Here is a 20,366-nt window from a genome sequence, read left to right as displayed (position 1 = left end):
GGTCCAGAGATGGCTAAGTGATGCCTGTGTATGGTGGAATGGGAGTTTTTCAGGATTATGTCCTGAAAGCAGCTTGACAGAAGAAAGAGGCAGCGAGCAAGAGGTAGACTCGTAACACTTAGTATCACTGTAGTTTCCAAAAACTATGTGAGAAGTTAAAAACTGCCAAATTAAAAGTTGTCTTGGATTGTTCTACAGTGTGAGAGGAATGAGATTGACATTGGGAATGGTGAAGCAGTGACACCTCTATGCCTCATAAAGGTGTCACCTTGGCAGTAAATGTTCTTCATAACAGCAGGAAGGAAACTGGAAGGAGCAGGAGCATCTATGAGTTTCCTATGACATTTCCATTACAGATGATGGATTAAACTTCCCCAAAAGTCAGAGGAGACTGTGGTGTCTGCTGGTACTGAGGGGATCTATACTTTCTTGGGGAACAGTCTCAAGATAGGGCAATCATATGGTTCTGGTGAGAACCTTTCCCTGAATTCATCTTCAAACACTAAGGTGAGACACTGCATTTCATCTGGTGAGTACATGGGAGTTGAAGCCTCTCAGAACCAGTGTTAGTGGTTGCATAACATTTTGGGGGGCTCCTTGTGCTGATGGAGGCTGGCCCTCAAACTGGCATGGGTTTGGTGTCAAATGATGCTTTCCATACTGTGTGCTGGAGGAAGCTCAAAAAGCTCCTCGCAAACAGATCTAGAGGCTGCTGCCTTGAGGGTTTGCCCCACAAGGGGCCCCATAGGCATGCTCTTCTATTTCTCCTAGCTTGCTTCATAAAAGCCTGGCAGTGGGTACAATAGTCCATCCCACTGCCTCTGCAAGGCAGAGAAGGCAACCAGAGTGTTTGCCAGTTAATGGTGTCTTCCTGCAACAGCAGATGCGATTGTTGAAGAAGGTCTTTGGAACCATGCATCCCAAAGGCAGAACTGAAGTAAATAAGAAAATCAGAAAGGAAGAAGAAAGAAAGATGAAAAGACAACTGTGCTCTGCATCCCAAGACAGTAGAATTTTTGAGGACTTTGCTGTGAGCCAAGAGAATGTTTCAAATGTTGTTGGTCAGTGTAGGGGATGAAAAGGAACTGAAAGGCAGGCAGGTGTCACACCTGAGGTGGGCACAGAGGAGATGAGCAGGGCTCCCACCTAAGACTCTGTCTAGTTCTAGAGTGTGCCAAATGCCTATTCTGCACAGGCACAAACCCACAGATGTGAGTCACGGAGAGCATAATAAACAGAACAGAACAAAACAAAATACCAGGCAAATGAAAAATGTAGTGACAATCTGCTTCAAAGTTGGGGAATTGGCCAAGGTACAAACCATGATTAAAAAACAGCATTTTAATGTCAATCTTTTCTTCAGCTCCTGTCTGCTTAGCCTTACCTTTCCACAGCAATGGCATCGAAGGGTCACCACAGCTAATGTCATAAGATTCATTACCATCTTCCATTTCACTGTTGACAGTGTTGCCATTCCCAACATTCATGCTTTTGATTGTAAAGAACTTCTGCATCTTCATATTATACCTGGAAGTATAATGATAACGGAGGAAATGCAAGCTGCTAGACTTCTAAAGATTGGCATTTGCTATTAACCATCCTTTCTCCAGTCTTGACTACTACTGGGATCGCAATATGCTGCAACCCACTTTATCATTTTGCTAACATAAAGCATCTACCATTTGTGGAAATCCCATTTTTATGTCTTGTGAAAGTGCTTCAAATCCAATATTTTGGTTCTGCTTGTAAAATCTGTTGGCCAGCATGAGGTTGCACACACTATCATGTGAGGTGTTGAGTAAACTGGTCCATACATCACTGCACGGGGCACTGCATTATGTTGCACAAGTCATTGTTACATCATTAGACTAGCTTGTGCTTGTGCAGTGCTAGTTCAGGTAGTATCTGTGCAATCGTGAATGGAAGAGCACTAACTCTTGCAATGTTTTCACTATCATGATGTTGGATACAACCCAAGGATTTCTCAAATTCCATACAATGACTGAAAACTGTATTATATATTATATCCATTAGCTAAGCTGCCTACAATTAAGCACTTCTTTTGTACAGCTTACAAGTTTCTCTCACTAAATTCAACGGGATTCAGAAGCAGGATCATGTCTTTTGCATTGTAGATAGTATACATGAAAACATAATGTGTGGAGGAATGCGATAAACAGTAATACACAGATACATGACCTAGATGGGTGAGACTGGGTGTGGTGGGTCACCATTATGTACACACAATGACAAATACGCTGCCTCATGTATGAAAGGGTCCTTTTATCAGGATATCTGTTTACTTTGCTTGCAGTGATCCGTTGAAAATGTATGTCCAGAGGGCTATTTTGGCAACATCCCATGGGACTAGTCAGGTTCAAGAACTACATAAAAAAGGGGAGGGGCATAACCGTCAACTCCAAAATAATTTACAAGACTCCCACTGACTATAATCTCAGAAAAATGGGCTGGCTATGTGCAGGAAGGCACACAAAGTTTGTTGAGACAGAGATGAAGCATTTCATCCTGGTGAACCAAGCCCCATCTTCCTTTAATAGGCCATGGTTATGGGACACAGCACAGAGTACACTAGGTATCCTCTGGCCATCTCCATTTCTCTCTGTTGGGTAACATCAATTGCACACAGAGAATTGGGAAGCTCTTCTATGCCCTGTCAGAACATGTGTCCATCCGGATAGTGGTGCCTCCTTAATTAGCAGTGGCTTTCCAGGATCTCAAGCAGAAGTCGCACATCCTTCCTATCTGAACTTTTTCATTTGAGATGCCAAGAATTTAACATAGAACCTTCTGCCAACCAAACATGTGCTTTATCACTGAGTGATCAACTAGTTTCAGCAGAGGCTGTGCATGGGAGTTACAGCATGAAGCTCTCCCACCCGTTTATTTAAAGACTTGTCAATAAGATTTTTGCTGTGCCCTGAGACTTGTTATTTATTTCCTCTCATGAGATGCTTATTTGATATTCCTAATGTTTTGGAAATTTGCTGCTAAGTTTACCATTACATAACCTCAAAGTAAATGTCACAAAACTTATAAGACCCAAACAGTAGACTGAACAGTGCTCCCCAGGCTAGCAAGAATTTCACATTAACTACAACAACTTCTGCAGGTCATAAACAAAACTCTGCAGTAGTAATATCAATCCATGTAACTTTTTGCATTCCAAAACCAAATGAATTTTTGTACTCTTCATTTCTCCCCTATGAAATGTTTTAACTCGAATGTAATTATTTAGGATATCATTTTAGAAAAGTTTGAAAGAGAATTATGTTGCCAAGCATGCCAATTCTTTATTCCCTGCAAGAGTAATAGCTAATATAAAATAGCCAGTATACCAGTAGATAATATAAAATTATATTCCAGTACTCCAAAATAGTATCCCTGAATCTGCAACATTCGTAAGTGCTTTCTTTTGAGTTGGATCATGTTAAACTGTAGCTATGTATTTCCCATACTGGTTATTTCTGCTCTTCAATAGCCCTTTAGACTGGGTTCTCTTAAGATGGAGAAAGATGGGTAAGGGAAGGTCCTCATTCCACATCAGCATTCTGCTCTTCCTGAAGAGGTAACTCTTCTCAGGTGAAAGCAGCATTCCTTCACATTCCTTCCTTGACTTGGTGTCCTGAAGAGATGGACTCCAACATACACCATGGCCAGTACCATGCTGGCACAATGAACATCTGGGGGCAGTTCTTGCAGAAGGCTGTTACGAAGAAACCTGCTTTCCACAGAAGTTGTTCTCCCTTGGCCGCAGTGCTTTTCAGCACTACTGCAGATTCCACAAGAACCTGCAGGTTCCAGTTCGTAGCTACAGGGATATAGTCAGACAATCTATCCAGTGTGCAGAAAGCACAAGTGATAGAATAGGACAGTGAGGTTTCCTAAGTTATCATTAGCAATGTAACAAAGCACAATGCAATGACAGCCCACCGCAATAACAATGCAATGATAGCCCCCCACATGAATGATAGCCCACCGCAATAAAAGAACAGAGAGAGAGGTCAAGAGCACTTACTTCATGATGAGTATATAGAATGCATACATAATGATGAGTATAAGGCTTTCCCACCTAAAGAAATGAAAGGAAGGAAATTAGGAATGAGGTGGGGGCCATTAGCAGTGCTGTTGCTGAATCATAAAGCCTATCCTCCATAGTAAAACAAATACTATTGCAAGCAGTATTTTCTACCTTTTATTAACACAAAAGGAGCAATCATGGGCCAAGGTCAACTTCAGTGCTTCATGTTTCTCTTCTCATTCACTCCTTTCAACTGTGAGCTTCATTTTGTCTTTTCTCCCCATATAATCTCTGCATTGTGAGGAAGTTCTCTCTAGAATCTAAGCAGTCTTCCTTTCTCTGTTTGTCAAATTATTTCCCTCTTCTCAGACCCCTTTATCAGGAAAGCCTTTCCTGAATCACTTGACCTCCTCTTTTAATGAATCTGACTTTTCCCTGGTCCCTCCTATCATGATTTATGTCTTTACATTTGTCAACATCGCAAAGATGCCATAGGTCCATTGCAGAGGTCCTCCTGCCATTTGGCCCAAAACATGTGAGGAGAAATCCTACCTTCGCTGACAGGCTAAAAGAAGTATTAGTAACGGTTGTAAGCCACCCTGAGTGCCATTCTTATTGGTAGAGAGACAGTGTACAGATTAAATAAAATTAATTAAATACATAACCAGCATAAATGCTGTCCTGCCAGTGGACAGGTTTCTCTGTGAAACAGCCATGTTTGGGAGCTTTCACAGAGCTCCTGACAGGCTCTGGGCAAGTTCCACCATCCTTCGTGCCCTCCAGTTGTGTTCCATCAATGGGGGACAGAGGTATCCTGGATATGTGTTGCAGGTTACTGCAACTTCAGGACTCCAATGTTCTCCCATTCATTCAACATACACATGAAACTGGCCTGCAACTGCCTAACTGTTGCAGCAATTTCCTGTTATTGGAGGTGGGAATCTGTCTCCCACAAACGCCATTCCCACCTTCCTGCCCTAGCCACAGTGAGCTGGAAGGGCCAAGAATGGGGCAGCTGCTCTGCCATGTGATCTCTGCCCCCTTCCCCACCCAACAATAGCATAATGATATGCTGTCAATGTGTAAGACTAATTATCAAACTATGTGAAGAAAAAAGCACAGCTTACCATACAACTTTTTCATCATATATAAACTAAAAGGAATGAAAAAAGAAAAAAGAGGAATGATATTTTGTCTAACTCCACTGAAGAATGTAGGTTGCATCACCAAATCAGCAATCAATGCTCAGCACAGAATTATGCAGATGTTCATTCTCAGCTAATATAAACATTAGGAACTTCACCCTTGTTTCTGAAGCAAAGGTCAAATTCAGAGCCACTCTAACAATAGGTATTTTGCAGCACAATATATGGCCTTGATGTTGCAGAGCAGTGGCAAGCAAACCGTCACTCTCCAGATGTTCTGAGCTACAAATCCCCTCAGGCCCAGACAACATAGCCAAATTGTTAGGGGCTAAGGGAACTGCCATCCAAAACACCTGGAGGACATCTGCCCCACGGCAATGCTTGCCAGCTGTTTGCCCCATAGCAGTATGTACACCTCGGATTCTGGTGCATAAATGGACTATATTCCCACCTTTTTCTTCAGTGTGTTGATGAACTGACCGTTTCAGCACCAGCAGTGCCACTGCATGTGTGAGGAAACTGCACAGGGATAGGAATTTGTCAGATTTCCTGGGCTCAGCTCCCTGCAGTGGTCCTGAGTCCAAGTTCCAAGAAAGCACGCCCAGGGTTGTGGGACATGTTTACCAGGAATTGAGCCCCACACACTGTGTGGGCAGCTGAAAGTGATGCCAAAGAAGGCTGGTTGCAGGGGGCTGACCAGAAAAGAAGCCCCCTGTGACCTCTCTGCAAACCTTTTCCATGCCACCACCTGCCACCTTTTCTGCAACTTCACCTGAGGCAGAAAAAGGTGCCAGCAGCATCAGTGGGAATCTGCAAGTGTTTGTGGGCTTCCCCTTGCCTTGGTTCACAAATCTGACAGGGTTTGCCTCAACTCTAGCTGCAAGTTTTGCAGCCAGCAGTCAATTTCTCACAGCTTTAGAAGTAAGAAGAGGAGGTGACTCATACGCTATGACTATTCATTTCTTTAAGAGTAAAGCACACTAAAACACATGGTTTTCTATCCCCTACCAAAGCAAAGTGCTTGGCACTCTTGAACAGGTGCCAAGTCCCACTGCTGATGACTGTTTTGGGCCAGTGGATATCTGGGTGCAGCTGCCATGTAAGTCTCCCATAATGCCCTCATTATAGCATTACTATAATGGCATTGTGGAAAAGGAAAATGGCTACCTTGACCTTGAATCATTGCTGCTGCTTGTTTCCACCGCCAAGTAAGCCCACTGAGTCTCATCAACAGGGGAGCGGGGACTACCTGAGGTCCCCTGCCCAAACCCATCATGAATCTGCCCTTGATAAGTTGCCTGAATTAAAGTTCACTTTCTAGAGGACAGTCATTTAAATTAATTGCTGCAAAACAATAAGAGTTTTGTGGCAACTTAAAGACTAAAAAATTTGGCATGTTTTTTGGACTATAGTGCATTTCAATGGTTGCATGGAGAATTTCCAGTTTTTATATGGTGGTGGTGGGGAAAGAATTGTAAACAGTGAGATCAGAAAGAATTTGAAGCCAAAAGTGACCATCCCTTTATTAACAGTGTCATTCACATTTTGTCTTTGCAGTTTCAACTGGGCTGTGAATGACCACTATTAATTATGTGATGGTCATTTTTGGCATTGAATTTTCTGACCTCACCGCTTACAGTTCTTCCCCACCAGGCCTGCCATCTCTGCACTTGTTTATTTATTTTTACGCTTGTATACTGCATTAATAGTCCCTTAGGACTCTCTAGGCAGTTTATACACACCTGTATAAAAGCTTGAAACTGTCCATAAAACTACATGCATCTGATGAAGTGTGATAATGTTCAGGAAAGCTTGTCAGAAAACAAATGTTATTCTTTAAATTGCCACAAGCATCTATGTTATTCAAAATAAGCTATGCAATTTAGAAATGTCCATATCTACTGATTTGGAAGAACTCCTCATGTGAATAAGGAGAAGACAAAACGCCTAACTCAGTCCTTCACAATAAAATGGAAGATCAAACAGTAAACCAAAACCTTACCACAATAAGGACAATCACAGACAGCGTGTAGTAGACAGAATCCCTGGATACAGACCACCAGGTTAGACGGACCACCTAGAAAGAGGACACAATTGTTCTACTCAGTGGGTTTCACCTTAGCAATTCTTTAGTTTTCAGCTACAAGGCAACTTCCCCTGAAAATATTTTGTCATAAAGCTTCACTATACATGAGCAAAACGTTGAAATGAAGAACTGGTTTATGCCAGCACTCATTTTACCCTGTTCCCTCATCATTTATTCCACAGAATTTGTAATTTACTTGCAAGGAAAGTATACATACTGATGTTCCTTGAAAAGTAGTCTATATAGCTTTACTCTTAGAAAGCCAGTTCTACACCCATATTTCAGGCTAAAGCCTGGATTCTAAATATGGGAATGGTGTGATTGCTATTCCCTTCAGCTTGTGCTAACTTGCTAATGTAAATGACACAAAAGACCATGTCAGACAGGTAAGGCCGTGCTGGAAAAGACATGTTAATGCAGCCTACCTACACTAGTGTAATTCTTTCCATGCAATCCTACTCCCCACATGGCTTCTACATATTTGGAGTTTCAGAGTAGCATAAAGTGAAGTTCTGGGAGGACAGCAGCCACACTGTTCCTGTCAGAGCCAAGACATTTTGTAACAGGAGGCACCTATTTCCATTCCAAGTTCAAAAACTGACTGGACTGACAGCTGAAATCTTTCTTGAACACTGGCAATGAGAAAGCATCCTCCACCACCACTAATGGCAGCAAAATAGCTTGGGGGCTCAGAGTGGACTGTTTGGGACACAGCTCTCTACAACAAAACCTTGTAGCCACCTCTTAGCATCTGTTGCCTGAGGGCAGCTACCTCACTCTGCCTAATGTTAGGGTTAGCCCTGATTATTATAATGTAAAAATAGCCTCAAGAGTTGCACAATCAATATTTGTGGTTGGCTACCTTGACCTAGGAGCAAACACCTGTGGGTTCTGTGGTAAAAGATTAGTCAAGGTGGTCAAAATTAGTCAAGGGGGTAAAAGAATGGGCTTTTAAAGCTTTTTGTTAATGCTCCAATACTGAACTAGATATGGCACTAAATACAGAGCAGTTTTGAGTGACAGAGGAGACTTCCAAAAGAAACTGACATCCACATATGCCTTGCCTCAGTGACACAATCAGGAAATACCCACAGGGTATGGTGATGTTGTGCCATGACTGCTGTTTTTGACAGTGGCCCAATTCACCTGTAATGCTAGAACAGAATTTAGCACTACATGGACAGCATTTTTTGAGCTCAAGCAATGCCTCTGGCTTACGATTTTGTATAAACCAGGAACTATAGTTGAAAGCAAACTCTCATTATTTAAACAAGCTGGCAAATCAGTCCAGGCTTTGTTTCACAATCAGTCTGTTTTAACTATTCCTGGTTTGTACATAATGGCAAGTCAGATCTATAGGATGTGGAAGTGGGATGAAAGATGAGGATGATGGTGTTATCAGTTAGATTTATACCCTGTCTTCTTCCTCTTGCAAGGAACAGAAGGTGGCTTACAAGGTTCTCCTTCTCTCCAATTTGTCCTCATAACAACTCTGTGAGATAGCTTAGGCTGCACGTGTGTGCCTGGCCCAAGTAACCTCCTGAGCTGCATGGCTGCTCCCAGATCCCTAGAACCACTGTGCAACACGAGCTCTCAGTGCTCAAGATACATACATGCTCAAGGCTTTGCTCAGACCTATGAAAGTGTTGTCCGCATAGCACTAAGGCATCATGTAGTGCAGGGGTGCACAACATTTTTGGACCCAAGAGCCCCATGTATAACTGGTTAGAGGGCACAGCCATTCATACTTCCCAGCAATCCAGTTACATGCTGTTTTTTCCTTTCTTCCAAGAGAGTAATCTGCATGAGGATCTCTGGAGGAAGGAATGCAGAGTACAGGTGGTGGGGAAACTTTCAGGGAGGGAATTCAACAGTAGCTAGTCAAGGGGAAAACCACAGTAAACCCAAGGGTGTACATGCAAGCTCCAGGTTGGGCATCCTTGGTGTAGCATTGGTATGAATGTGGTCATTGTCATCCTGTTACTTCCTCAAGGGACATAACATCATCCCAGTATGAACTGTGCAGGAACAGCAAACTGGGCACAGGAAAAACCATGAAAATGCACATCTGGAAGTCACCTTAAATTCTATATTATATTCCATCAAAAGGGAGCACAAAGCAGTTTTTCAGAAGGAGAATGAACATGTTTTACAGAAAGAAGCAACCACACAGGAGAAAGCCCCAGTTTTCCAGGCTACCTCTGCCCATCCCAAAGAATACGGCTACTTGTGCAGGACTCAAGGACTTTACAGAAGAACAGCTTCAAAATAATGAAAGAAAATTCTTGACATGCTTCTCATCCAACAGATTAAAGACCTATACAGGAAACAGATGTCATGGCACTTACAAGATCAAACCAAAGCCTATCAATGTATGCATTATATATTAATTTAAACAATGCAAGCATCGCTTACCCTATCCAGACAGTAACTCTATTGGAGTCAGAATGATCCTGGGGCCCTTAGAGAATGTCCTGGAAGAATGTCCTCTGGATTCCGAACCCAGGGCTGGAGACAGCATCCTGACCTTAGAGGCAGGGATCGGCATGCTGATCCCCCTCCTTCTCTGAAGCTAGCATAGAAAGAATGAGGCTGGCTGCTCTCCAAGCCACCTCCAAAGGGGTCAAAGGTGGCAGTTGCTTCCTTTGAAGCAACCTAGGCAGAAGGCTGAAAACAGCCATCTGGCAAAAATGCAGATTAGAAACACAGAAACATAGAAACAGAGCAAGTCAGAAGGGGCCTCCTGGGCCATCTAATCTGACCACCGGCTCTGCTTCCAAGGGAAGATTGCCTCTTTTGCTTCTCTCACTCTGCACAAGATGCCCATAATTCTCTGAGTTTAGGGGCTTAAGCATATTTCAAGTGGATTGTGCCCTACATAGTTTAGGGCAGATTCCTATGCATGTTTAGACAGGAAAAGGCATATAATTCCCAGCTGGCTGGCAAATGCTTATAGTGCATTTGAAGTTTTTCCTGACTAAACATGCATATGATTCTGCCCTTTAACAGTTCTTCTATTAATTATCATGCATTTCTTTAAAAACTCATCTGTTAAAATGATTACATGATTTGAAACAAGATTAAAACAAATGAACTGGGAAATATGGTCAATCAGGGAAGACTTGGGGAAGCGGGGTTCTTTAACAGGCACCTAAAACATGCCACATTTGACACCTCCCAAACAACAGAAGGGAAGGAGGGCATACCATGAATTGGGCCAGCTGTTCACTGCTGTAAAGTTGGTAAATTGCAGGTTGTTGCACACCCAGGAAAGCCTCCCCAAATGATCTTAGTAATTACACAGGTTTAGGGATGTCAATCTGCCCAGTAACTTGGGTAGATTAAGGCTTTAGATGGCAACTACAGGACCTTGAAACTGGCTCAGTAGCTAACACTGGTCTACAAATTTTGGGAAATTATCGACCTCTGAGATAAAATGTGCTAATTCTTACATATGTTGATTAGATGAATTAGAAAACAGGTGATAAAGGTGCTGGTTGGCTAAAGTTTTCAAGATATTTCACAATAAAGATTTTACACAGGTGAGTATATTTGTCTACAAGGGAGGGAGGTGTCTGATCATCATGATGCCTCGTAACGTCTTGACAAAGTACGGTAGAACAATGAAAATAGTACCACATGGAAGTGTATAAATTTATCTCCACTTTGAGACTAAAGATTATTACCTAACTATTGTTCTTTTATTGCAAGGTGCATTTGTCTTGGTCAAATCTACACATCATACAGTTACGTCTGGTGGCATGTGAAAGTGTCATTGCCTAACATTTCCAACAAACAGTGATATTTTCCCTCAGAAACCAAGATGCCTCGAAACTGTGTAACCAATGCAGATAACTTCTGCTGAAAAGTGCAGCATGATGGCAGTGGTAAAAAGGCATACCACCTATATTTTGTATGCAAAATAGGGGATGAGGACAAGAGTTGAGCCACTTTCTCCTTGCAGACCAGTGCAACAGAAAACCAGTGCAGCTGCTCAGCCAGGTGCCCCATGCAGCATCTGGGCCACTGCATTCTGCATTAGAAGCCATTTCTGAGCTAAGCTCAAGGGTATCGCCACATAAAGTGCATTACCGTAATAGCAACCTTTCTTTTTTCTAAGCCAGTTTTGAAAAAGAGAGGGTGTAAGAAAGGAACTTACTAGTTCACATCCTCTGCATCTATAGAATGGACTTTAAAATCTCCCTTGGTAAAGAACGTAACTCACACTGAACTGCAGCTGCGGTAAACCACTTTTCACATTTCTTGGAAACAGAAAATTAACCAAAACCACCAATCTATTTCTAAAGAGCTGTCAAATGGAGACCAAAACTACAAATGCAGTGCTCATAATTCAGCAAAAGCTAAATTATAAGCAATTTAAGCAATATACTAAATTCCACTGAGAAAAATGAGGGAATTAAGGATAGGTGGCCACCTTTCCCAGTGGAAGCAATGGGAAACCATCGTGTCCCTTCCTGGAAGAGAATGATCTGAAAACAGTAGTGCATGCACTGGAAACTTCTAGGCTCAATTTCTGCAATGTGCCTACTGTGGAAACTGCAACTAGTACAAAATATGGTGACCAGGCTGACAATTCGTTTCCAGATACAGTACAAGGTGTTGATAATTACCTTTAAAGCCCTTCATGGCTTGAGTCCAAAATACCTTCAGGAGAGTCTTTGCCCATATATTTCACGCTGCCAGCTAAGGTCCCCTGGGGATAATCTTCTGAAGTCTCCTTCAGTAAGATTAATGTCAGCTACCCAGGGGACTTTCTCAGTGGTTACCCCTAAACTGTGGAATAATCTGTCAGGAGAAATGTGACTGATAGCCCAGATTGTTACCTTCAACATGGAGCTAAACATGTATCTCTTCCTACAGGCCTCCACAGATTAGTTCTCAGATCAGTTTTACTTAATATGTTTGTTTTTCATCAAATTCCAATCATTGTTGGTTTTAATTTCTTGTAAACTGCTCAGAGCTTATGGAAATGGGGCAGAAATAAATAAATTAATTAATTAATAAAGGTGCTTCAGTTATTGCAGTTTATCTGGCAAACTCATATTTGCCAGAGAGAAACAGGTGGTGCCACTGGAACATAAGGCAGGTGAGTCTGCATTATTTCCGTAATGCACTTGTTATTCAGATGAGCTTACTTTATTTTTGCATGTTCAGAAACATGGTAAGAACAGATGAAAAAGACAAACTTTTCTCCCTGACAAAGACTAGAGCCACGGAACCCATATGGCAGGGGGCCTGAACCTAGAGTCCCAGTTCAGCTCCCTGGTCACCTGATGGCCCTGCCTCCTTCCCCTCGCCTGGCTTTTGTACAGATTTTTCTGCACATTCCAACAGGCTGAAAGCTTCCCTTCATTTTAGTCACTGAATCTTCTGAGACTCAGAAGTATCCACTACACACAATAGAGGGTCCTTAGGATGACTTTTCCTAAGCATATTAGTTAAGCTGGTAGAAGGTCCTTATGAACAAGGTCAAATGGAGTGGCTTCTCTTAGTAGGCTTGGCAGTAAGTCATGGTTCACACCTGCAGGTGTAGGGATTGGGCCCATTTCTAAGTTAAATCAGATTCATTGTTGAATCAGATTCAGACTCAGAAAAGGAGGTTGAATCACGATGGTGGGAGGGCTCTGAGACAACATAGGCGTACAGTGGGAAACAGACAGCTGCAAACTCCGTGGGAAAACTTAGTGAGCAAGCTGGTGTGGACTGGGGAAACCCAACTTCCTTAATCCAGCAACAGGGCATCAGGCTGAGAGTGAGACATTCCAAGTGGCTGGCACTTAAACAGCAGGGTCCACCTTGCAAGTGAAACTAACTCTTTTCAGTTTTGGGAAGAGGGTGGAACTAGCCTGTTTAGAATCAAGCTCTATTCATTAACAGAGCTTGATTCAAAATTTCCCTAATAGTCAGCATTCTAACTTAGTTTCTTGCTTCTCTTAAAGCTTACTGCAATAGACTTCTTTTGCATTATGAAGCCAGCCTAGCTGGTCAGCTTAAGCATAATAAAGTCTTTGCATTAGAACCATTTATCTTCATCTGACTGGAGGGAACACAGACCTGAACAGCACGAAGCAAAAGGTGTATTTTCTCAGGCTAATATTTATATTCAGAACTACCTGCATATTTGCACATATACTGCAAAGAAGCCAATGTATTCTCTTTATAGTCAAATGATGCCTTTGGTATTCCAAAAAGATTTATCTGATATTATATTTTCTTGATTATCCAAGGCAGAAGTAATGGTAAGGTAGAGAATAAAGAACATTTCCAACCTGTCCAGCAAATATTCCACAGACTCCAATGATGCAAAGGATATTGAAAACAGCTGAACCAACAATGGTTCCAACTCCAACATCACCATGAGTTATAAACACACCTGGAGACAGAAAGAAAGGAGGAGAGGGGGGTGAGCAGCAGTGATACTTGAAAAAAAAACAACAACACTTTTATAATAGCATTGGCCTTCAAGAAATAGATTTCAATACTAATAGGAGATGGGAACTGGTGGCCCATGGGACCTTCCCAAAAAGCTCACATTCCTGCTCAACGTAGCTCCTGCCCCAGCAGGTTATGATTTGCTCAACTAGAAACACTTTTTTAAGATCTAATTGTAGTGTATGGAAGAATTGATGGTGAAGTTGCAGCTAGGGGCAAGAAGCGTTACCTTAACTGCCTTCCCTGCTGCAGCAATTAGGCTTGAAAAACTCCTCTCACTGGAATCAGTTGCTGCATGGAGGTAACTTCTGGGGGGGGCGGGGTAATCTCAGGGTTGACCCTCTCCTCCCCAGCTGTGACTGTGCTGCAACAGAATCCTGGCACTTGTGGATTTTGAGGACTGGATGAGATGCAGGAACACACCTGATCTCTAAAGTAAGCACCGTCCAAAAATGGAAAACTGCTGACAGCATCCAAAGCAGACTATTTACTGGAGTAATTATTCTGAAGAGCAGTGGTATATGGAGACACAACTGGTTTGTTTAAAGTTTGTTTGTACTGTGTATTACAAAAGGGAAAGGGATTAATGCAAAACTAGGATAAAATAAACTAAAACTTTACAAAGCTTTCAATAACATTTAAAGAGCTCTATAACGCTAGCTATATATATTATATATCCCTATGTATTAGTATATAACAGAAGATGCTACTATTATACAAAATAATTATGCATAGGCTTCAACAAAAGCAGCCCAAATATCCATGTATTTCTCCATCTGTAGTTTACAACTAAAGCCTAGCCATTCAAAACTCAGAAGATTCATTAACTCTTCCACCCATGTTGCTATGTCAAGTGCCTATTTATTCTTCCAATGTTATAATATTAGTGTTTTAGCTGTCAAAAGGATGTAGAAAATCCATTTTCACTAATCTTGTGTTAAATCCCAAGAGACAAGCAGGTAATTCAAAGAACATGTGTATCCTGAATGCAGATGCAACTGTATGGTTGCATAAACTGTATACAAACTGTCTAGGTAGCTTATTTACCTATGACAGATGCAAATAATTCTGGCGTTGAGCTTCCTGCAGCCATAAATGTGGCTCCTGCAACATCTTCACTCAGATGAAGTTTCTGAAAGAAAGAAAGAAAGAAAGAAAGAAAGAAAGAAAGAAAGAAAGAAAGAATCATTTCAGCATCACACACCTATCCTGCTCAAAGAACAGAATTCCAGCACTAGATGTGAGGGGGCAGTGAGGCCACACCTTAAAATGCCATCCTCAACTGACATGGCCTCAATGGCAGACCATCAATGGTTAGTTTAAAGAAACCTTTCAGATGTGATGAGATTGCAGTTCCCATCATTCTGGACAGGAGTTACAGTACAACACATCTGGAGGGGAAACTGGTTGGAAGAGACTGTCAGAGGACTATGAGACCACTGTGAAGGATTTATTTCTTTATTTATAAATTGTTCCAAATTAAGATATTAGAGCAACGTTCAAATTAAAACATAAATATATAAATCCACAAATAAAAACGGAAATATAAGTGGCTGGAATTAGTCATCAGTGAGGAAAGATTTGCCTAAAATAAAAATCTTTGGCAAATGCCCAAAACAAAGTGGGTTCATGACTGATCTCAACTGGAAGGACATTATATATGGTGGGAGCCAACACACTACATAAAGGCCCTGTTAAAAGAGTAAATCATATAGGTCCTGTTGTTGGACAGGCAGCTAGGCAAGCATGTAAAGCACAAATGAACAGGTTCGTAAAAGAGAGAAATTCATGTTCACATACCTCACAGATTTTCTCTAGAGATGGAACAAAGAAATCATCACATACAATAGCCAAGGCATAGAACATATACAGAGCCTGCAAGGAAAAAGAAAGCCCCATAAGGGATTACAAGTGAAATGCAGAGGGCAGTGTGCACAAGGGTTCAGGCAGTGTATTAGATTGCACCATCAGAATGACTCATGGATGGCTGTAGGAGTATTGGAGATTGGTTTCCCCTTCCAACAGGCCATCCTGCCCAAATTTGGACAATACAATAAACTGTGCCTTGGCTCTGATTAGGAAAATTGTGCCCCACATGCACCTTAATTTAAATAAGCATCATGGCTTGAATAAGTGACAGTGCTTATTTTGATCATGTGAACCAGGCCAACAGTACTGTGGTACAAAGAAGTACAAAGAATTCCCATGCAGTTCTTTCCCCATACCTCTAAACTTTATGAGAATTTTGTACAGCTGTGCAAATTTATCTGTTGACCTTTTCTTTCTTGTTTTCCTTGAGGTTTATCTGTTATGACTGAACAGAATGCTTATGTGGATGTGTTTTATCCTGTAATGTTATTTATTTATGTATGTATATACACCCACTGCTTTCCAAGGCAGAATGCTTTTTCAAGCCAGATTACAAAATTAAGAATAAGAAAAATGACAAAGATAAAATTATGGTGAAAAAAGAGGTTCTGACTATATAAGCCTTCCGTTTCAGTCTTGCTGTTGATGGGACAATGTCTTACTTCAGAGCTACTGTTCTGTATCCTGATGTTGCCTTGTTGTTCAGCTTCTATGGAATCTTGCTGGACTGATTTTTGGGGTACATTTCTGTTAGATTGCTTGTTTGTGTTCGGACCTTGACTATGCCTCAGATGTCTTTTCTGCAAACCACCAATAACTCAACTGATGACACGGTGCTCTTGAACACTGCTTGTTTACTGACTTGTTTCTTAGATTGTCCTAATTAATAACTAAGCCTAACTGAGCCCAACCATGGTGGGCTGTGAAGCTGCCCATCAGCACCTCACAGCCGGACAACAGAATGAGCAAGGCACACCAGTCACCTGCTCACAACCATCCCCACTGTGGTGAAATGTACTGCATTTCTATTTGAATCGTAATAATAATTTCTAAATGTGCATCTACAATAAATTAAATTTACATGTATAGATTAAAATATGCACATTTTATGCAAACCAAACCTCTAATCTACTTTTTTTTTCTTTTTGATGATGCAGAGTGTTTTTTTAATAAGCTCACAAGTGGCTACCATACCAAACACACTACCTGGAGATCCACAGTAAGGGGGATACATGCATTGCCCCTTAATTGTGTCAGGATTAATTCAAAAACAAAATGAAAAGCTGCCCTTTCAGAATGAAGAAAAATAATCCAATGTATCTTGAAGGCATCTGGTTCAGGAAGACTGATTGAGCCCATATAGTCTATTCTGACTGGCAATGGTTCTCCAGAATTGTCTGTCCACTACCTGCTACCTGAACCTTTTAACTGGCAATTAAGTGGACTAACCCGAGGCCATCTACATTCAAAACATGTGCTCTGTTGCAGAGCTGTGCCCCTTCAATTACTTTCAGTACAGATAGTCCCCATATTACGAACAAGTTCTGTTCCTGAGAATGTCCTTAACTCAGATTTGAATGTAAGTCAGATTATATGAATAAGCCAAATGTCTGTCTTAATGTATGTATATTAAGTACATGTATACAAAACAGTTAAGAAACATGTCCACACTATCTAAAACATCTTAAACACAATTCAGCATTGTAATAATAGTAATAATAATGCAGTAAAATAAAGTAACTACAGGTACTGAAGAGAAAGAGCGAGAGAATCTGTATGTATGTGTGTAGGTATATAGTACTGAAAAAAATCATAATAACTTGCCTTTTATGCCTGGCCTAATGTTTGAGCATCACTGTCTGGCCATCTTTAATTTTAATGTAAGCCCAATAGAAAATAACTTGGATCTTTAAAAGTGACTTACCAGTTCCTCATTATCTTCCGAAGTTCTCTGATAATGGACTGCTAGGGCAATATAGCCTAGTGCCTGGTTATTACATTTGAAACACTGTAATCTATGCCAAAGTAGTCCCAATAGGTTAATGTAAAGGGTAGAGCCAGTTGAGGATTTGTTGAGGCTCTAATTCCAGTTCCACAAGACTTATGTGGAACAGGGGGCAAACATGTTGCCTGAGGTGTTAAACAGCTCATTAGAGAAGATGAAAACATTTGGTCTACGGAAATGGGCCTCCATGAGAGCTATGTGGCCACTGAGTGATGTGTCACCAAATGCATCCTGTAGTTCCCTAGAAATAGCCATGATGAGCTCTAATGAAAAGCTGTTAATATCTCTAGTGAATCTCTATCTCTAGAGAAAAGGTGGAGATTCACTAGAATGTATTCATACATTCAACCATGTATGAATATCTCTAGGGAACTAAGCACCATTGATGATGCATTGCCAAATACATTGCATCGTTCCCTAGAGATATTGATGGCTTTTTGTTAGAGATATTCATACACGGTTTATAGCAGTCTGCATGTTCGTAAGTACAGGTTGTTCATATCCTGAACATAAGACAGGGACTACCTGTACCAGTATATTCATCAGTGGAAAACAGAGCTCCGTTGAGAAACTGTTACTCTCTCTAAGCCTTCAGGATTAAGTAGGTTACAACTGAAAAAACATTTACATTAAGGAATAAATCTGGGGGTCACACTTTAGCTAACTTTCAGAAAAAGGTAAGAAAAACCTGACCATACTTACACCAGTAATATGAAGTAATATTGCTCCTTTCTTTCTTTCCTTGTTCGTGAATAAATCATCAGGGAATTCGTGAATTGCTGAAAAAGATGGATGGGAAAGGAAAGGTTGATTTACAATACAGAAATTGTAGATCTCTTCACAGTCAGGAAAAGTTAGGGTTAACTAAGTAAAAGATTCCAGTTTTTCCTTGGGAAGAAATAATATAGCTGAAATAGAGATCTCCATCCAATTAAAATTTCCTGAGATAGAAATAATGGCCTCAACACACCAAGGACCAATCTGCAACAGCCTGCAAAAGCATAGCTACCCCAATGCATTAGGTAGCCCATGGTGTGCAGGACAGCAAGAAAGCAATTGAAATCCGACACCCACTGGTATGTTTCCTTCCCCTCCTGTGTCTCCTCTTGTGTGAGCTTTGGTTCTAACACTTGATTTAACTTGTGATTTAATTTAATTTAATTCTATTTGTGATAACTAATCATATATGAACATATGCCAACATTCTATCAGTTTTTTAAAAGACTAAACAAGAACATACATTTAAACATTTACTATCACACTGCTTCAAATGCATAAAAAACAGCAAAGACTCTGTTTATTCCAAATTAGTTTATTCCAGACTAAGCAGTCATGGAGTAAAGAGGGGCAGGGGTCCTCTTAGGGCTCACTAACTGGTTAAGGAACACAAGATAAATGGTGGGAATAAATGGCAATTCTTTAGTGGAGTCCTGCAGAGTTCAGCACAGTCTTGCTGGCTATCTGCTACCTCCTTCACCAGCAGTGGCATGACTGCATACAGCAGTTGCTGAGCAGCTGGGCAGGAGGAGGTCTTTCATCCATTGTGCTTGAGGGATCCTGTTAGCTGGTTTGCCACCATGTGTACAGAGTACTAGACTAGATGGACCTTTGGTCTGGTGTCGCATGGCTTTTCTTATGTTCTTGTAGCTATGCTTTTCAAAGGCAACATTTATATACCACCCTATAGAAGCTATGCAATGTGGAATCACAGAAAAACACATGGAGAGCCTGACAGAGGACTGTCTCTCTCTGTCTTCCAACCAGTATCCCAGTTGCCTCCACAATAGGGTCTATCTTGTCTCCCTTTCCCTGTTCCTTTTTGATCATCACTTTATATAATTTCAGAGTAAAAAAAGCACAACTGGAGTTGTTTGCCTTTTTAAAATGTTTTTGCCCCAGAAACTTGTTCAGCTGTGTTCATGATTTTGATTCCTTGCTGGTCTTTTGCAAGTGTGCTTATAGCTGCCTGGCATGTGTAGTCTCGCCTTCTCAATTGGACAGTTTCAGCAGTCAGAGGGAGGGTGAAGTAGGAGAACGGACAAGGCAAGATTGTCTGTAAGCTAATTAATATAGAGATGCCAAGAACGAATTGCCAAGTTGCTAAAATATAAAAACACCATTAAAGCAGCTCTTTAATTTGCATATAATTCCCAGTCCAAATAATTGTGCAAATATTCCTGACAGTTATGAAAAAGCCCACCTCTAAAAGGTGGCAGAACAAGAAAGGGCAAGTGCGGCATCAATGTACTAACACACACCTACACAAGGAGGGCCCTATTCATTTGATCCCATTCAGCCTCCTCTAACAGGGTTGGGTTTGTTGGTTTTTAACTATTGGGGAACTGCAGTAGCCACAGCAGTAAGCACTCCAAACAAGCTGTTAAAAGTAGGGAAATATTAGCAGTGGCTTGAAACCTGGGAAATGTTGAAAAGGTAGAGGGCATTGAGGAAAGTCAATTTAATGCTTTAAATTGAGAGTATTACTTCGCTAAGTGGATGATATTGTCCTTCACACATCATCTGGTACCTCTGCTTTCATCACTTTCCCTCCTTTATCTGGTGCTTGTCTATTGACAGTTAGGCTCTTGGGCCCTGGCAACCATGTGCAAATTAGCTTATATCTGTGTAAATTTCTGTGTATACCCCACTTCAGTCCCTTTGACAGTTGAAACTTACAAGGACATTGTCAAGGCAAGACTTCACATACCAGGCAGCTGTAAGGGCACACTTGAGAAAAAACAACTAAAATATTTTTAAAAAGAAGTTAGA

The 20,366-nt window shown here is 41.2% G+C and overlaps 1 protein-coding gene across 2 annotated transcripts in view; it reads right to left on the bottom strand.

Moving 5' to 3' along the window:
- The window catches only part of SLC24A4 (solute carrier family 24 member 4), a 119,588-nt gene that overhangs the window by 31,334 nt on the left and 67,888 nt on the right, over positions 1-20,366 (bottom strand). The window contains exons 3-10 of one of the 2 annotated variants that reach the window (XM_044436352.1): positions 18,300-18,376; positions 15,524-15,598; positions 14,771-14,855; positions 13,561-13,664; positions 7,187-7,261; positions 5,167-5,192; positions 4,037-4,090; positions 1,385-1,527 (exon numbers count right to left, since the gene is read on the bottom strand). In XM_044436352.1, the coding sequence (XP_044292287.1) occupies positions 1,385-1,527; positions 4,037-4,090; positions 5,167-5,192; positions 7,187-7,261; positions 13,561-13,664; positions 14,771-14,855; positions 15,524-15,598; positions 18,300-18,376 (639 nt within the window). The remainder of the gene's footprint in view (positions 1-1,384; positions 1,528-4,036; positions 4,091-5,166; positions 5,193-7,186; positions 7,262-13,560; positions 13,665-14,770; positions 14,856-15,523; positions 15,599-18,299; positions 18,377-20,366) is intronic. The other variant, XM_044436353.1, reaches the window with a different exon arrangement.

This window comes from Varanus komodoensis, unplaced genomic scaffold, assembly GCF_004798865.1.
Source record: "Varanus komodoensis strain SLA01 unplaced genomic scaffold, ASM479886v1 scaffold3, whole genome shotgun sequence".
Taxonomy (NCBI): Eukaryota; Metazoa; Chordata; class Lepidosauria; order Squamata; family Varanidae; genus Varanus; species Varanus komodoensis.
This window is presented reverse-complemented; position numbering and strand designations above follow the sequence as displayed.